Here is a 16,657-nt window from a genome sequence, read left to right on the forward strand (position 1 = left end):
GAAACGGCTGGATGGTGCTTGGGATTCTGTTTTTCACAACATGTACCCCGTGGGTTTATTTCTCCCCACAACCACCAAGTCGGTACAAACTTTGGCTGGGCGAGGCTGAAAATAGATGAGGAACTGCTGGTTTTGGGGTCAAAACGGGGGGAAAACGGCAAATAAACAAAAAAGAGGTAAAGGACCAGAGGGAAGGCGCCTTGCTAAAAATAAGCTGGAATTCTGGAGCCAAGCATAAATATTTTCCTTTCTTTGCCATAGCATCTCCCGGTAGGCAGGGGAGCAGGCAGCTCTGGTGTGATGGCAAGTTTTAAAGGGAAATGTAATTTTTGATCCCTGCAATAAAATAATCCCAACATAATTCCGTGCACTTCGGCTGGGCAGGGAGAGAGGATGTGGGGCTGGCAGCTCCTTCTCCTCCCGAAAGAGGCTGAGATCCAGGCTGCTCCTCTGCAGCAGAGCCTCGAGGAATGGTTTTGGGCCAGAAAGCAAAGTTTTAGTTACAGTGTAGCAACAATCTCCGAGCTTCCCCTCCCCAGGTCCTGCTGCTGGCGCAAACCCAGCGTGGTTTTTGTGGAGGAGCAGCGCGTCTTCCCCCTGACCTGCTGGCCTTTCTCGGAGAACAGAGAGGGATCTAAGCCTGCTGGACAGGCTGTTCCCAGGCGGCTGTGCCTTATGGGCCGCCCTTCCGTGTTGAGATTTGCTAGATCATTGCGAGTTCCAGCCTGGCTGGCTTTGCAAAGGGTTAAGCAGGAGCCCGGGGGGGAGCGGCTGGCACTGGGGAGGGTCCTTGGCTGGGCCCCTGCCCGGGATGTGCTGAGCTCAGCGGTTTTGCAGGGCTGCAGGGGGAGGGGGCTGGGGTGGAGGAGGAGGAGGAGGAGGAGGAGGAAGAGAGGAGATGTATCGAGGGGTTCAGCGAGTGCCTTGGTGCACGTCGGGTGCAAACTGTGCCCCATGTCTGGCGGGGGCCGAATTCCTGCCCCACGAGGTGCTGCCACTGCCTGTGGTGTAGCTGTTTGCTCCCAGCAGCTCCGTGGCCCATAAAGCTGCTTTTAGGTAGATTTGCACATTATGTCGGCACTCGGGGTTGGCACAGAGGCCACTGTGATCCTCCGTGTCCAAGCATTCCCGTGGGGAATGTAACAGAGGGGCTGAGGCTGCCGTTTTTGGGGTGTCCCCTCAGTGACTGCTGGGCGGGGGTCCTTCGCACCCTCTCTGACCCCGTCCTCGCTCGCAGGGTCCCCGATTGTGGCGGGGGGGTGGCGGGCACACGAGGGGTGACCCTGCGCATCTTGTGCGCCCGTGGCCAGCTCTGACAGGTGAGCTGTGGCTGCGTGGGACGCGGCGGCAGGTCCCGGCGTGCCGCCGGACGGGCAGGTCCCTGCCACGGCCAAACCTCCCGGGCCCGTCTCTCGCCCCCGGGACAAGCAGCTGCAGGAGCCGGGCGGAGAGGAACAAGGAACGTGCATCCAGGAGGGCGGTGGACAGGTTTTTGGCAGCTGAGACGCCGAGTTGGCACCGCAGATTTGGGGGGGGGGGGGGGGGGGGGGGGGGGGGGGGGGGTTGGTCTCTGAAACTCATCGCCTCTTGGGTGCTTTTGGGGGAGAAGATGGGCGATGGTGTTTTGGGGGGTGCTGCCCCACTCTGCTGCACCCTGGATGCTGGAGGGGCCTACCCGGGCGGGCTCCTTGCCCGGGCAGCAGGGCGAGCGCGTGCCTTGGCGCCGTGGCCGGCGCTGGGGCCGTGGCCAGCAGTGCGAGGAGCCGGGGAGGGGAGGTGTGAGCGGGGCCGGTACATAACGTTCTGCCTCGAGCACCCACAGGAAAACCAACCAGCAGCCCTGAACGAGGCTCTTTGTTCAGCTTCTTTTTTTTTTTTTTTTTTTTTTCTGTATTCTCCCTCCCCTCCCCTGCATCAACTTTTTCTGGCAGCTGACGGGTTCCCTTCCCCCTCTGCACTCTGTGCTCGGCTGCGGCCTCCGAACAGCCCCCGAGACCCCCGGGGTGAGGGGGCAACGGGGCTCCCAAACCCCACGGAGGCATATTTACGGCCGGCTCTGCCCCACTGATCTGCAAAGCAGGAAATAGGCTGGCTGGGGAGTTTCCAGCTGCCAGGGAAAAGCTGGAGGAGGGGGAGAGCAGAAGGGTTTTTGCCAGTAGGGTACGGCGATGCCTCCAGCTCTCCCCGCCTTACATAAAGTGTTTACTGAGCGGGAGGAGGGAACGGCCAACAACATGTTTGTGCATTCGTAGTACTGTACAGGGTGAACTTTTCACTTCCTCTCAATGGCTCTCACACATGTGTCTATTTTGGTGCTGGGCACACATACAAACACACCATGTACAGCACGGAGCCGGGGACGTTCCCTGCTCCTGCTCTGTCCCAGCACAAAGGAAAACAAGGAATGGGAGGAGGGCGAGGGGGATGAATCTCAGCCCCACTGTGTTTTGGATCTGTACAGGGAGGTCTGGGCAATGCCTGGGCACTGCATCCCGTGGGCAGCACCGCAGGCGCCGAGCCCCCGGCGTTCCCAGAGGGCTGGCAGAGTGGAAAGTTTCCCAAGTCGAGCAGTAGAAAGGAAAGGCTCTTTCTGGGTCTGATTACACCGGGTTCACCAAGCGGGGTTTTGGGGTTCTGCTGTTCCGTTCCCAAACCCCTCAGTGATGCGGGCAGGTATTTTTGGCAGGTTTGGCCAAGGTACATTTAGGTGGCTGGAGTAAGCAGGATTACAAATAGATTATACCAAACAAAAAAGTCGAGGATTGAAATGCTCCCTTCTTTCCCAAGCAGGCCCATCTGGGATGGAGTTTTGATCCCGCCTTCCGTCACGTTTAAAGCGATCCTGGCTGCGGACCCGCTGACTGTGCAGGAGGCCCCCGCAGAGCAGGGGCTGGCAGCACTCCAAGGCTGGGGAGGAGGTTTTCCGGGCTGGGGCCAGGGCCGGGACACGTCTCAGCTGAGCCGCAGCCTTCCGTGGGAACGCCCCTACACCGCTCCAGGAACCTCGCCGTGAATTTCCACGGAGCTGGAGTTCGGGCTTCACCAGCAGTGTGGGGCTCTGGATCACCCAGATCTCCGATACTGGGACTGATTTATGAACAGCAACAAACACGGAAGGTGGCTGTGTACTTTTCCCCCTTTGTTTTGGCTCACTGCTGGTGATCCAGCTAAAATGGGGAGGGTTTCCAGTTAATCTGTTTCAATCCAGATGTGGCCGGACTGAAATAGCGAGTAAAAAATACAATCATCTCGTAAATAAGATGTTGAAAATGGAAGACTTAGGCATCTGGAGCAGTAAATCATATAATTGCTTGCATACGGTGCTGCTCCTACCCCCTGCTGGCCAGCAGAGCCGTGGGGCGAAGGCTCTCATCCATGGAAAATCATGTTGAAATGGTTATGCCAGAACATGGAAATCCAGTTCCCTCCAGGAACAGAAGTGAAGTACAACTGAAAAACAAGGTGATTAAAATGGATGGATTTAAATAAGGGGTTTCTGCCACTGGCAGAGCTGAACCAAGATTAAAATCTGATTTAAATCAATCCACTTTTGAGCGTGAGTGTGGTTTGGTTCCTCTCAAACTGAACTTCACTCGACCATCACGACAGCCGAGCTGCCTCCAAGCTTCATTTAAACCTCTGCCTACCCCCAGAACAGCTGATTGTTGCCCTCATCGGACCCTCCTCCACCAGATAAACTGTTTCAGAGAGAGAATTATTTTATTGTCACAGAGAAATTTAATACAGAACAAGAGGAAAAAGTTTCAGAGTACTGAAGAAAGAGCAGTGTCCTTCTTTACCAGCACTACTAGAGAAACGGTGATGGAGAGGGAACAGCTTCGGAGGCACCGCCTGGTCCCTCACCCGACCTGGGACAGTTCCTGCCATGTGCATCCCCCAGAACAAGGGCTGGGGCAAAGGAGTGTTTTTGGCAGGGTGTCCTTTGCTGCAGAGCACAGGCAGGGGCTTTCCCAGTCACCCAGTGCTTCGGCCACGCGCCAGCGCAGGGCCAGGCCAAATTACTGGGTCGCCCTCCCCGCGGCCACACTGTCACGTGCCCTCCTCTGTCAGTAATACAGTGATTCTCCGAGTGCTGCACAGCTGATCCTGCCTTCTAAGTTACAGACACTGAGCCCTGCCAGCCTGTCGGAGTGAGGACTTACAGAATCCCGTCATTTCTGTTTATTGGCAGCTTTACGGGGGATCCCCCCTCCAAAAAGACGCGAAGCCCCGCGGTGCCGGTGCAGCTGTCAGCATCTGATGAACGGGGGGGTGTTTTGAAGCCAGGCCAGGGAATGTTTTTCTTCTGCTCCCCGACAGCAGCGATGCAGACACGCTCAGCCCGAGGAAGGAGTGAATCCCAGGAGCTGCTCTATTGGCTTGTACCTCCACTCATCTGCCTCCAGCTCCTCCACCAGACCAGCTAGTTTTTCCATCCTTGCGACCTGTTGATCTGCGAGGAGTTCAAAGGTAACTGTGGTTTGCAATGGCAGCGCAATTAAACCTTTCAATTAGATGCAAATTCCCAGCTGTCAGTGGGGAGCAGGGAGGAATAAAACCCACTGAGCCCATTTGAATCCAAACCCACCCTGTGCAAATGGCGAGGAGAAAGCAGGGACAGGCTTTTCTGCCCCGGTGTGTATTTACCCATCCCTGCCCGTGCTGGATACATTCAAGTCCTAACAGGGAAACACGAGGCCTATTAGTGTACAGGGGTGAAAACAGGATGGAGCTCATTTCTTTAGCATAAATATTTATAGTGCAGAAGAACAGAGAAGTTCAGAGGGCTTGGTCAGCCCACGGGAGAGCTGGGTGCAGCACAAGGAACTACTCCTGGCTTTAATGAAGGTCCTTGGAGAGGACCTGGATGAGTGTGGCAGAAATGCTCTGCAGTCAGAGCCTGTTAACGAGATGAAGGTCTGTCCCTGGGGATCCCCAAGACAACACATTCCTCTTAGGTTTATCTACCACTGATTTGTGTGTTGGGTACACGGGCTCCATTTTCAGTTAAATTATCTACAGCGGTGCAGAGATGGGAATTATCCCTTCTTCTGGCTCTGCTGGAAGTGTAACAGTGTGCTGTGAACTCACTGCAGCCTCTTGGACAGACAGCCCAGGACTAGCAAGAGGTGTAACATAAACTGTGCACGATTTATGCTGACTGCAGCAGTGGGTGCTTTGGAGAGAGGGACTGCTCTCACTCCACCTCCTGCAACTGAGTGCTTTTGGGAACTGTCAAACAAACAAGCCAAAAAATGATGACCTCGATCTTTTCCTTCAAGCCCTATACCTTTCTCACAAAGAGAAAACAGGGAGGTGCTCTGCAAACCAGTTTCCAAGGCTGGTGTTTATCGGGCTGCAAGGCTGTGCACCACAAGGCCTCCGAAGTTCAGCTTGGCTTTTTGGTTCAGAAATACAGGACCGTGGCCTTGCAAGCTGCTGCACACTCTCAGACCACCTCCTGACAACCGGAGGAGGACAGGAAACCTCCACGGTCTGAGACAACAGGTGGAAGTACCATCTGAGCCGACAAGAGGTGGGGACAGAAAGGATGTGACCCTGCGACAGCAGGCAGGATCTGCTGCTGAGCTCTGCTCTGAGAACTGAAGCTGGGTGCAGCCAAGCCCATCCTTCGGTTACAGGGCGAGAGGGCCCAGGAGGAAAGCAGAGGTTCAAAGAAGATGTAAGGGGAGGCAGGCAGTGGAGTCAGCCCTGTCACGCCACGCCACGCCAGGCACCTCCTGAGCACCTCTGGGAACCTCGCTTGACCCTGCTGGGGCCACGAGGGCTCAGCTGAGAAACAAAGGTGGAATGGAGCGCCTCTTTGCCCCAGGCCAGAGAGACAGTCAGTGCCGGGCTGAGAGATCAGAGCGTGGGCGTTTCCTGCCCATAACCTCCTCCTCCTCCTCCTCCTCCGGCCTCACCTCCCGAGCTGCCTTCGAGGCCACAGACAAACAAGCTTCGGGAGGCAGGGCCTGTTCCCACCCAGGCTCTGCGGGCTCCCGGCGCTTTGCAAAGGGCTTGCAAAAGGACTCGGGGGTGGCCTGACTTGGCGTTCGTGGTGCTTTTTTGTGGTTGGCACCCGAGAGCAGGTCGGGCTTCTCCCCTGCCCCCTTCCCCGCCGAAGCAGAGGGTGCTCAGAGTTCACTGGGTGCTTACCGTGCTTCACCTGCTTCAGTGTCGACGCAACCTGGAAGCTGAAGACGGACTCACAGAGGAATCTCTCGGAGCCATCTGTAAGCAGGAAAAGGAGGTGGCTGAGCCCCAGAGTTAAGGCTGAGCAGCGCTCACCGAGAGCTGCCGACCTTCTATTTTTATGTTGGAGGTGTGGGGTTTTCCCCCTGCCTCACCAGCCCCTGTGACCCTGTACAGGGCTCTGGCTGGCTCCTGGTGCCACGTGGGGGACATCCCAGCCGGAATTCTGTTACATCCCCCCTGACAAGCAATTTTAGTCCATTTTTAAATAGAAGGTAAGCTAAGGAGAAGCCAGGTAATGTTATGGCAGTTTCGGATTCCCGCAGGGCCCAGATGTTCGTGTCCTTAGAATGCTTTAGGATCTCTGACAGGCTCAGACCATAAAAAAAATGCATAAAAAAATTCCAAATAATGTGTATCTTGCCATCCAAGTCAGTAATTGATCATACAAGTGACTCAGAAATAAACCAATCTGGAAAAACATAGCTAATTGTGTGCCAAGTACTGACACAGTTTATACTGCTTTCTTCTAAAGAAACCCAAAATACCTAAAGATCTATTTAAAAACAAGCCAGATAGTTAAAGTAACAAGAGAAATCAGTCAGTCAGTGGGGATTTTTGAAGAGGAAACTGGTATGCAGCTCCCCCACTGGGACCTGCCTGATGAAAGAATGGGTGTATCACCTTTTGTGTCAGAAATTAAAAAGCCAACCTAAAGCTTCCTGAAACAGGGACAGTGTTGGGTTGTTGCTGCCATCCAGAGCAGATGAACTGCTGTGTTCCTGGTAAAGAGGTCAGCCCAAAGCACAATCAATTAAAAGCCCTGTGCCGTAATGACATGGAGAGAAGCAATTTCAAAGACTCAGGGTAGAGCAAAACTCTGGAAAAATCTAATTCAAAGCTGAACCACAGGAAACAGCTGGAGGTTTGCCATGCTCAGCTCTTGCAAGAGCTGAAATGCTGTGTTGGTGCTGCCCCAAACATATCCTTCCTTTTCCAGGGAGCAGGACCAGGGCACTTGATTGTCCCCCTGTGCTGGCACCGCTGAGGGACCCCCAGGGCTGTGCCCAGTTCTGGGCCCTCAACAGGAGGGACCCGGAGGGGCTGGAGCGTGTGCAGGGAAGGGAACGGAGCTGGGGAAGGGGCTGGAGCAGCAGGAGGGGCTGAGGGAGCTGGGGGGGGCTCAGCCTGGAGAAAAGGAGGCTCAGGGGGGACCTTCTGGCTCTGCAACTCCCTGACAGGAGGGGGGAGCCGGGGGGGGCAGGGTTGGGCTCTGCTCCCAGGGAACAAGGGACAGGAAGAGAGGGAACAGCCTCCAGCTGTGCCAGGAGAGGGTCAGGTTGGACATCAGGAGGAATTTCTTGCTGGAAAGGGTGGTCAGGCCTTGGCAGGGGCTGCCCAGGTTGGTTTTGGTGGTAGAGTCCCCATCCCTGGAGGTGTCCAAGGCAGGGCTGGATGTGGCACTCAGTGCTCCAGTCCAATTGTAAGGTGGTGATCAGTCACAAGTTGAACTCCATGATGTCAAAGGCCTTTTCCAGCCTTACAGTTCCATGATTCTCTCCTCTGACCCTGTCTGTCCTGCCAAGTGGCTCTCGGGAGGAACAGCTGCCTGTCTATTTGGTAACACAAAGTGCTTCATTACTTTAATTTGTTTTGAGGGCTCCTTAAGTTCTGTGAGCAAGCCTTTAGTCATAATTACTTCAATAGCCTGGCATATGGGCTCTAATGTGTAATAAAAACAGCCCTTAAACGGCAGAGCCATCAACTCCCAGCTGCCCTGCGCTGCCACGGGGACACTCCAGGCTCAATCCCTGCCATCCCAATGGATTTCGGGTTCACACAGACAAGTTCTCCGTGGTGACACGGGAAGTTCGAGGGGAACAGAGAGACAGACAGACAGACCCTGGTTTAACCCTATCATCTGGAGGACCTGCCCTTCCTCCCTCACCCAGAGCAGCTGCGGCGTGCCCAGCTCCTCCTTCCACAATCCCGATGGAGGAAAGGGCTCGGGCACCCAGACAACAAGCTAGCAGGGATACAAGCTGCCTCCTGTACTAGCCCAGTCAAATCCAACCCCGAGCAAGAAAAATACTCCTGCCTCAGCTATCCTCACCGTAATCCCTGCCTGACATCAAAGGATTAGCTAACAATGAGCAATTAACACCGTCATGTTCCCTTTCAGTAGATCCCTTCCTCGTCTGAAGTGCTGTCATGGAGCTAAAAAACAGGTGACTGCCAGAAAAATCACTTCCTCATGAACAACTGGTGGGAAAGGCGGGGCTGCTCGGGACCCTGGTGTTTCCTGTCCCCCCTCCAGCTTTTGCCAGCCAAAGTCCAAAAAGGCAAGCTCAACAACTTGGGAGGGGCAGGAGCAATCACCTTCCAGCATCTCCCCAGCTCCTTTGGGGTAAGTGAAGAGGGCTTTCCGAGGCGGTGCCAGGTCCGAAACGCTGAACCCCGACCCTGTCACGGAGCTGCCGCTGACTCCGCCGGCCGAAGAGGAGGAGGAGGAGGCTGCCATTTCACCCCGTCCCAGCCTGCAAGAACAAAGAGGCGGCAGAGCCGAGTTAGGAAGGGCGTCTCGGAGTTTCCCAGGGCGCGGAGCCAGCGGCTGTGTGCGCCTCTGAGGTCGGATGAAGGTGGTGAGGGGCAGGAAGATGCCGCCTCTGCTGCCTCAGAGCTTCAAGGCTGCCCTGTGTGTGCGTGGGAGAGCTGCCTGCACCCTGCTGCCTGTGGGGGACGGGCACAGAGAGACCCCGAAACAGCGGGTAAACCCTGCTCCAATCCCTCGGACACGGGACTCTGGGAACTTGTCCAGATGACCGGAGTGTGCACAAAAATAACCTGAATTCACTGGCCTTTAGCTGCCCTGGCACTTATCCCACTCCCCTGGGCCATAAAAAGGCTTTTTTCTTTTACTTTTTTTTTTTTTTTTGCCTTGTTTCCAGGAGCACAAACACAGAAAAAGTCCTGCTGCCTCATAAAACCTGGAAGGCTGCAGGACTGCCAGTTCCAGGGCTGCATCCTGCACAAAGACACACTGTGCTTAACTTGCAGCAGCTGCTTTCTGCATCATTCCAGATGTGCTTTTGCCTTTAAAACACTGTATTTGACCTAAACTGGCAATGCCTGAGGATCCATCTGCCTGTGCAGTACAAGCCTAGTCACCTCTTGCACATCCTTTTCCCATCCTTGTTTTAATTTAAGAGGTACTAGGTGTATGTTTGTCATTACAGAGTTCTTAAAACTCATCGTGTACCTCTCTGATAGTAAAATAGGTGGCACTTGGCACTTATCAGTGACAGCACTTGCTGCTCCCCCAAACACTTATAAGCACTTCCCCATTACCGTGCCCATTTAATTCATTTTTGTTATCCTATTTAGTACATTTCGGCAGGCTCTGTAGGGTACACAGAAAGTGCCTTTGGGAAGCACTCAAGGATTTTGTGGAGAAAATGGGCTTTTAAGAGGCTGTCACAACTAGGAATTGTGTTCTGTCACAGTTAATCATGGAATCCTGGAATAGTATGGGGTTGGAAGGGACCTTAAAGGCCATGCAGTTCCAACCGTGGACACCTTCCACTAGCTCAGGTGGGTCCAGCCTGGCCTTGGATACTTCCAGGGATCCAGAGGCAGCTTCTCCGGGCACCCTGTGCCAGGGCCTGCCCACCCTCACAGGGAATAATTTATTCCCAGTGTAACCCTGCCCTCTGTCAGTGTGAAGCCGTTCCCCCTTGTCCCGGCACTCCTTATAAACACTCTCTCCAGGAGAGCCCAGGGCTGTTTCGCTCCCTGCGTGTCACACAGAACAACACAGTGGCTCACGGGAAGCCGGGGGCTTAGGGGCCGTGAAAGGAAAACGCCTGGAAGAAATAAACTTTTATCGTGGCTACGCCACATCCAGCAACACCTTCCTCAGCTCCCCGCTCGCGAGGGTGGCGAGATGACGGTTTGCGCTGAAACCACGGCGACCGGGGGGGGGGGCTCGCAGACCCGACAGATTCCTATAGGCGTAGCTGCGGGGGGGGTGGTGTTATTTTAAACGATCACAGGAGAGAGGAAGCAGCAGGTCGGGGCGATGCCGATGCGCGTACACAAACCAGCGCCCTCAGGCGCTTGAGGCGCCGCCATCTTGACGGGGCGGCGGGGCCGCTCCCTCAGACCACGCCCCCTCCCGAGCACGCCCCCAAACGGCCCCGCCCCTCCGAAGGCCGCGTGCCGCTCCCTCCCCCCCGGCCCACGGTGAGTGCGGAGCCCCCCGCCAGGCGCCGCCGCCTCTCACCCTCCCCGCTTCCTCCCGCTCGCCCCGGCGCCCTCCGCCTCCCGGGCCGCCCCCTCCCGCCGCTCCCGGGTGCCCCTCCCGGGCCCTCTCTCTCCGTTACCTGGGTGCCCGGGCGGCGGCCGAGCGCGGGCGGCGCGCGTGGCCGCGCTCGCGGTGCATGATGGGGCGGGCGCGCGCCACTTCCGCCGGGGTGCGGGAGGGAGGGGAGGGAGAGGAGCGGGGGCGATAAAGTGGTGGCGGTGGCTGCGGGGACAGGGGTGTTCTTCTCTTCCTACTGCCTTCCCACAGGGGTTCAGGCGTAAAGCCGAGGGGTTCTGCCGCTCCTCTGCCCTCGGCGCCCCGGGGGTTTGCGCGGTGCGGGCCGTGGCGGGGCCGCTGTGCCCCTGCCGACCTCCCCTTAGCCCCTCTGGATCGTGCCCTCAGAAGCCAGATCCTGTCCCTGAGCCTGCTCTCGGGAGTCTAATCCTGTCCCTAAACCTGCCCTCAGGAGCCTCGTTCTCCCCAGAGGCTGCCTCCCCGTCTGCCTTGTGCCTCCCGACCTCATCCATGGCTGGCTGGCTTTCAGAAGCCCCGTGTCAAGAAACTGACGCCAATGTGTGTTTAAAAACGTGAACCAAAAAAAAAAACCCCAAAACAAACCAAACCCAGCCGCAGTGTGATTTCTTTTCGTGGCTTATTCTGTGCGCAGTTCACCTCTGCACTTCTTTGCTTGAGCTACGGGAATTACTACTTTTTTTAAAAGTGTCAGTTTTTTATTTTCAGTGTAAGTTTTGGATGGTTGTGAGTAATTTCAGGAGGTGGGGCTTGAACTGAGGGGAAAAGCATTAACCTTCTGAACCTGATGTCACTGTATAATAAATCTAGTTTAGAATAAATGCACCTTCAAAGGCACACTGTTGTGTTGCAGTGGACAGGTGAACCTTCTGTAGAAATTCACAGAGGTGAATTTTTGGGTGGGGGCTTTGTTTTTTTTTTTAAGTAACAGAGATTTCTGTTTTAAAATCAAGGCAAACTGAGGCATTAATAAATTACATTTTATATTAATTGTTAATTTCATTAATATTAAACCATTTCAGTAAACATAGAATTTCAAGTAAAGATTAAGACAGGTCACTGACAGTTCTTTGCTTTTGCACCATTAAATGTTCTCTGTGGTAAAAAGTTTAAATTGTTTATTGAGAAGAAATTCTCCCCTGGGAGGGTGGGGAGGCCCTGGCACAGGTTGCCCAGAAAAGCTGCGTCTGCCCCTGGATCCCTGGAAGTGTCCAAGGCCAGATTGGACGGGGCTTGGAGCAACCTGGGCTGGTGGGAGGTGTCCCTGCCCACGGCAGGGAGGTAGAACTGGATAGAATTTACCTTCCCTTGACCTAAGCTGCAAAGGTGTCTCTGTTTTCGCAGCAGGAGGACGAGCAGGATGGATGTTCTGAGGCCCACCCTGGTGAGGATTGGGGGACGAGTGTACCGGAAGAATCTCATCCAGGAGCAGCCCTTCCCGCAGGAGGAGGAGCAGGATTTCTGTGCAGGTGAGGAGTGATGCTCAAGAGGTGAAAGCATCAACCCTGGGGACCCAGGGCAACAAAAACCTGCCCTTGTGGTGAAGTCGAGTGTTAAGAGGGAGAAAACTTCTCTGTTTGATGATCCTGCTGCATGAAGAGTGGGAGTAATCCCAGCTACCTCGCCCCCAAGTGGGTTTGGCTGCTGTGCTGCTGAGGGTCAGTTTGCTTGCTGAGTGTGAAAGATCTCCCAGAAAGGGGAAAAACAAATTAGCTCTATACATTTGTTTTTCCCAGGTTCCTGAAGTGCCTTTCTTTTCTGGAGTGTGATTATTTGCAGCTATGGCAGCAGAAGAAGCTGCTAAAGACCTTCTGTCCTTGCAATGTTTATGCCTTTAAAAACTGACCTCCTATGATGCAGCTTTTTACCTGTTTGGGGGGGAAAAATTCTTCTTGTCATGGTGTATTTTACCTTTCTGCCTGTGTGTTTGTGGTAGCTGTATGTGAGTTGTTGTGGGCACAGAAAAGCTCCAGTGTTATTTCTCAGGTGAGAAGGGCTGTGGCTGTTGTGTCCTTTTTCTGCCCTCACCTTGCCTTTCAGTGGATTGAACAAAGCTTTAACGTTCTCTGTAGTTCCCCTCACAGAATTCCTATTCCCCTGAGGGTTTCTATTCTATCTTCACCGAACCCTTGGGCCAAAACTACCCTCACCTTTTATTCGTGTTCTTCTGCGGCTTTAAATTTCCAAATGAGCTGGTGGCTTCCACCCTGCCGGGAGAAGAGACCATTCCCACTGCGTGGGAATTGCAGAAATTCCAGCTGAGAGCAAACCTGGGCTGTAACTGCCTCTTTCCTGCGCCTCCCAGCCCACCGGATTTAGAAGCAGTCATTATGTTTTCCGGAGCCGGTGGCAAGGTGATAAATAAAAAGCAGTTATCCTCAGCGGAGAGGAGCCCGTTCCTTCCTTCATCTGACCTTGGCAGAAGGCTGGGAGGAGACTGCTGTCCTACATAAAGTGCTGCCCAACTTTACAGAGGTTTGTACGAGGACTGTTGTGGTTTCCCCCGGTAGGCCCCGGTGACTGCGCGGACGACGATCCCTGCGACGCCTTCGTGGTGGAGGAGACGGAGCGAGGCTTCCAGAGCCGGGTGGAGGTTCCCAGCCCCTTGTACAAGTGAGCCTCTGTGCCTGTGGGGTTTGTTTGAGTTGCTGCCAGCTGAGGAAGCAGTTGAGCACGGAATATTTGTTTTCCTTTTGAGGTTGGGGTGAGCGCCGGATCTCCCAAATGTGTTCTGGGCTGTGGATTTGAGCGCTCGGGAAAGGGAAAATTGGCACTGCCTTCCCAGTGTGGTTGTTCCCTGCTCGACTCCTCGCCGTCCCCATGGCAGGGACAGCAGGTGGTGCTTGCTGGCTGGCAGGAGAGTGTTTGAGCATCTCTTCCCTTGAACATAAAAGCATCAGGGTGGGTGGGAGAAGGAAGGGGAGGAAGAACTGGGGCGAGCAGCCTGGCAGGGGGAAGTTTGTGAAAGCTTTCAGAGCAAGCACACACGACTGGAATTGGCTATTGACTCCAGTCCAGTGTTTGCTGGGAAGCCTGTAGTGCTCAAAGCTCTGTCTAGTTGTTTCTGACAGTTTTATTAGTTGGATAGTTTCGCTGAAATGTAGAGAAGGAAAAGTGGTCCGTGGTGTATTTGGATGCTGGCAAACGACTACCTTGAGCAAAGCAAAAAGCAGAAAAAGAGCCCTTAGTTCTTCCTCAGCTGGGATAATGGGAAAAAGGGATAACCCAGCTGACAATAAGCTGTGGCAGGATGTGCTGGGCAGAACTGTCATGAACCAGCTGACTCATTTTAACTTAAACCAGTTGTGAGCCACAGCTCAACATCATCCCATGGTCCCGGGCTGGGCACATGTGGAATCCCGGGAATCACCTCCCTGCCTGGATGGGGTCTGGCTGTGTGTGTGTGTCCCTCCAGCACAGAGGGACCGAGTCTGGGGGTCCCCAGGTGCCTGGGCCAGCTCAGAGCCTGGGCCATCTCCTGGCTGAACACACTTGGTGGAGAGTGGCCCAGCACGACTTTGTGAGTGAAGCTCTTGCCTTTTATGCCTCCAGGTATATCATTGGGAAGAAAGGGGAAACCAAGAAGAGGCTGGAAACAGAGACTCGAACCTCCATCAGCATTCCCAAGCCTGGAGTGGAAGGAGAAATTGGTGAGTTGAACATGCACAAAATGGATGTGCTTTTTACTGGCTGTTGCAAAAACACAGTTTAAGCTGGGAGGGGGAACAAGAGGTGTTTTCCCTTTAATTCCTACTTCTGACACAGCACTGACTCATTTTATGGCCCTGGGAAAATCACTTCACTTTTCTTCTGCTTTTATTTTTTAATGTCTATAAATCCTTACAAAGCAGTGTAAGGTTTTTTTGGAAAAAAAAAAAAACAAAACCTGTTTTAATTCGATGAATAGTTTCACTATTCTGGCCTTAAACGACAGGCTTTCAGGGAACTTTGACCCTCTTTGGTTTTGTTTTTGAAACAGTACCTTTTCCCTTAAAAAGGAACTGAATTAAACATTCAGAGAAAGTCACGCTGTGTGTTTCTGCACGAAACAAACATCAGCATGTGCTTTAACGTGAGAAGTGTTTAGACGGCACGTCCCGGTGCTGTCACTCGATCCCGACAGTGAGAGCAGCCTCTCTTGTACCATATGTTCCTTCTCATCACTTCCAGGGACTTAAAAAAAGAAAGGAGATGTTCCTCATCAGGGCTGACCTGTGCAGGACCTGCCAGAGTGGATATTTGGAGGGCTCCTTAGGGCACGCTCCAGGGATTATTGGCACGGGGTGCACTTATGCTTGTGACAGAGCTGTGAGGAGGAAGTGCTGGGGGGGAATCCCACTGTGATGCTGCACGGGGAATGTGGTGGTACTTCTCAAGAAGTGAGTCTTGACTTCTTCCCAAGGACTGTGAAGGACTATTAAGAAGGCTGAGAGATGTTAAAAACACGTAATCATAGGAAGCCGAGAAAATTTTGCTCCTTGTGGTTCTTTCCTTTCAAGCTCAAGTGTTCTCTGTTTGGTGCCTTTAAGTGCATGAACAAACGATAGCGGGCCATCTTGATCCTTGATAGATTTTCTTTGCTTCTTCACTCTGACTGCCTTTATGAAAACTTGAAATAGTGCTCTAGAAATCTGAAGGGGTGCTGAATTGATGGACTCTCAGTTATTGTTTTTTAGACACTCGGAGCTGACTTTCTTGAGAGCAGAGGGATACTTTTGATGGCATCACCCTGTCTTTGCAGAGGAAAACATGGCCGTGTCAGGAATTTTAAGTCAAGCAGGGAGTCTGGCAGGATTTCTCAGTGCGTGGTTGGGGGTTTTGATTCCTACTGCTTCCTCTGGAGCCTGGGGCTGACAGCAGAGAGGTGCTGGCCTGCAGGTTTTTACAATTCCCTCCTGGCATCTCCCAGATGAAACGTTCACAAAATCCTCCAGTATTGATATTTTAAAGTGCACGGACAAGTATTGGTGTAAGACCACGATCCATTTAAGGACCCCTTATTTAGCTTCCTGGAAGGCAGACAAGTTTCCTGCTTTGCTTCCTTGCAGTGATCATCGGGCAGCACCGGAGCGGTGTCGTCTCCGCCCGGACACGGATCGATGTGCTCCTGGACAGCTTCCGTAAGAAGCAGCCCTTCACACACTTCCTGTCCTTTGCTCTCAACCAGCCTGCCATCCAGGAGAGGTTCCTGCAGTTCAAGGAGGAGGTGTTGGAGAAATGCTCACAGGTAAGGATCCACATGGGAATTAAAATGCAGAGTGCTGCTTCATTTGTTGAGAGAGCTCTTTGAAGGCCTTGTTCTATTCTGTTTCCTAGGAATGCATTTTTAACAAGCCTTTTACTTAAGTTGGTGGGTCTGCTGTGAATTTGTTGAGTGCTGTTGTGAAATCTTCTGAAAGGTGGAATGACTGACTTAGTGAATTGTTAGTTACAATATTTGGTCTCCTTAGAGGCTTCCATAGATAGGAGGATATCTAAGAATCAGAAGTGGATTGGGGTTTTTTAGTAGGAAAACCACTAAATAATATAATGGAGCTTTCTACATTTTATATGATTCCTACCTAACCATGAAATCAGGTAGGAATTCATGAATTTGCTGCTGCTTCTGTTTCATTTTCCTTTGGCTCCCGGCAGCGAAGGAAGATGGGTGTCATTGCCAGAGCTCGAGCGAGAAATGACTTGGTAGCACATGCCATCCTGCAAATCTCATCACTTCCCTTCTTCCCCAGGAGACTTTGTGCTGACAGTCCCTCCTACTTGCCTTCAGATCTTGCATTGGGAGCAGCAGGGAATGGTTAGGCACAGGGAAATGAGGAAGGGAATGGAAGAGAGGCTCTGTATTCCCTGGTTTATTTTAGTGTGCGTCTAGTTTGACAAGAGTGGTGTGTCAGTGGGCTGGGCCAAGGAGAGGGAATGGTGTTATTCAGCTGCTGTGTCCTCTGAGTGTGCTGGAGGACATCTCTGGGCAGGAGAGAAGAGTTCTCTTTGTGGCTGCTGCAGGTTGTGCTGCACACACACTGCGGGGCTCCGTGGGCTGATAATCTTACCTTCGTGACCCTCACTCCTGCTTGTGGCTTGCAGAGGGGAAAACACAGTCGTGCAGACAGCATAGCTTCAGATGTTTAG

The 16,657-nt window shown here is 53.3% G+C and overlaps 3 protein-coding genes across 7 annotated transcripts in view; 1 reads left to right on the forward strand and 2 right to left on the reverse strand.

The window, feature by feature from the left end:
• The window catches only part of DDIT4 (DNA damage inducible transcript 4), a 4,689-nt gene extending 3,398 nt beyond the window's left edge, over positions 1-1,291 (reverse strand). The window contains exon 1 of the mRNA XM_027903694.1: positions 1,211-1,291. Coding sequence (XP_027759495.1) covers positions 1,211-1,291 — 81 coding nt within the window. The remainder of the gene's footprint in view (positions 1-1,210) is intronic.
• Positions 1,292-3,707: 2,416 nt separating this feature from the next.
• On the reverse strand, positions 3,708-10,631 carry ANAPC16 (anaphase promoting complex subunit 16). Its single transcript, XM_027903686.1, has 4 exons — positions 10,578-10,631; positions 8,575-8,732; positions 6,160-6,234; positions 3,708-4,453 (listed from the first exon to the last, which is right to left on the reverse strand). The coding sequence occupies exons 2-4, from the start codon at positions 8,714-8,716 to the stop codon at positions 4,338-4,340; spliced, it is 333 nt and encodes a 110-aa protein (XP_027759487.1). The 5' UTR covers positions 8,717-8,732; positions 10,578-10,631; the 3' UTR covers positions 3,708-4,337.
• Positions 10,632-11,227: 596 nt separating this feature from the next.
• Positions 11,228-16,657, forward strand: part of ASCC1 (activating signal cointegrator 1 complex subunit 1) — a 32,707-nt gene continuing 27,277 nt past the window's right edge. For 4 of the 5 annotated variants that reach the window (XM_027903688.1, XM_027903693.1, XM_027903691.1 and 1 more), the window contains exons 1-5: positions 11,228-11,240; positions 11,876-12,000; positions 13,042-13,144; positions 14,084-14,181; positions 15,580-15,758. In XM_027903688.1, coding sequence (XP_027759489.1) covers positions 11,892-12,000; positions 13,042-13,144; positions 14,084-14,181; positions 15,580-15,758 — 489 coding nt within the window. In that variant the 5' untranslated portion in view covers positions 11,228-11,240; positions 11,876-11,891. The remainder of the gene's footprint in view (positions 11,241-11,875; positions 12,001-13,041; positions 13,145-14,083; positions 14,182-15,579; positions 15,759-16,657) is intronic. The other variant, XM_027903690.1, reaches the window with a different exon arrangement.

This window comes from Empidonax traillii, unplaced genomic scaffold (genome assembly GCF_003031625.1).
Source record: "Empidonax traillii isolate 1590-97213 ecotype Southwest subspecies unplaced genomic scaffold, ASM303162v1 scaffold991:size255050, whole genome shotgun sequence".
Taxonomy (NCBI): domain Eukaryota; kingdom Metazoa; phylum Chordata; class Aves; order Passeriformes; family Tyrannidae; genus Empidonax; species Empidonax traillii.

Coding starts and splice junctions, on each gene's coding strand:
- ANAPC16 (XM_027903686.1), bottom strand. CDS start 8,716: ATGGCAGCCTCCTCCTCCTCCTCTTCGGCCGGCGGAGTCAGCGGCAGC. Junction 6,235..8,574: donor AGCTGGGGAGATGCTGGAAG/GTGATTGCTCCT, acceptor TCCTGCTTACAG/ATGGCTCCGAGAGATTCCTC. Junction 4,454..6,159: donor ACTGAAGCAGGTGAAGCACG/GTAAGCACCCAG, acceptor AACTCCTCGCAG/ATCAACAGGTCGCAAGGATG.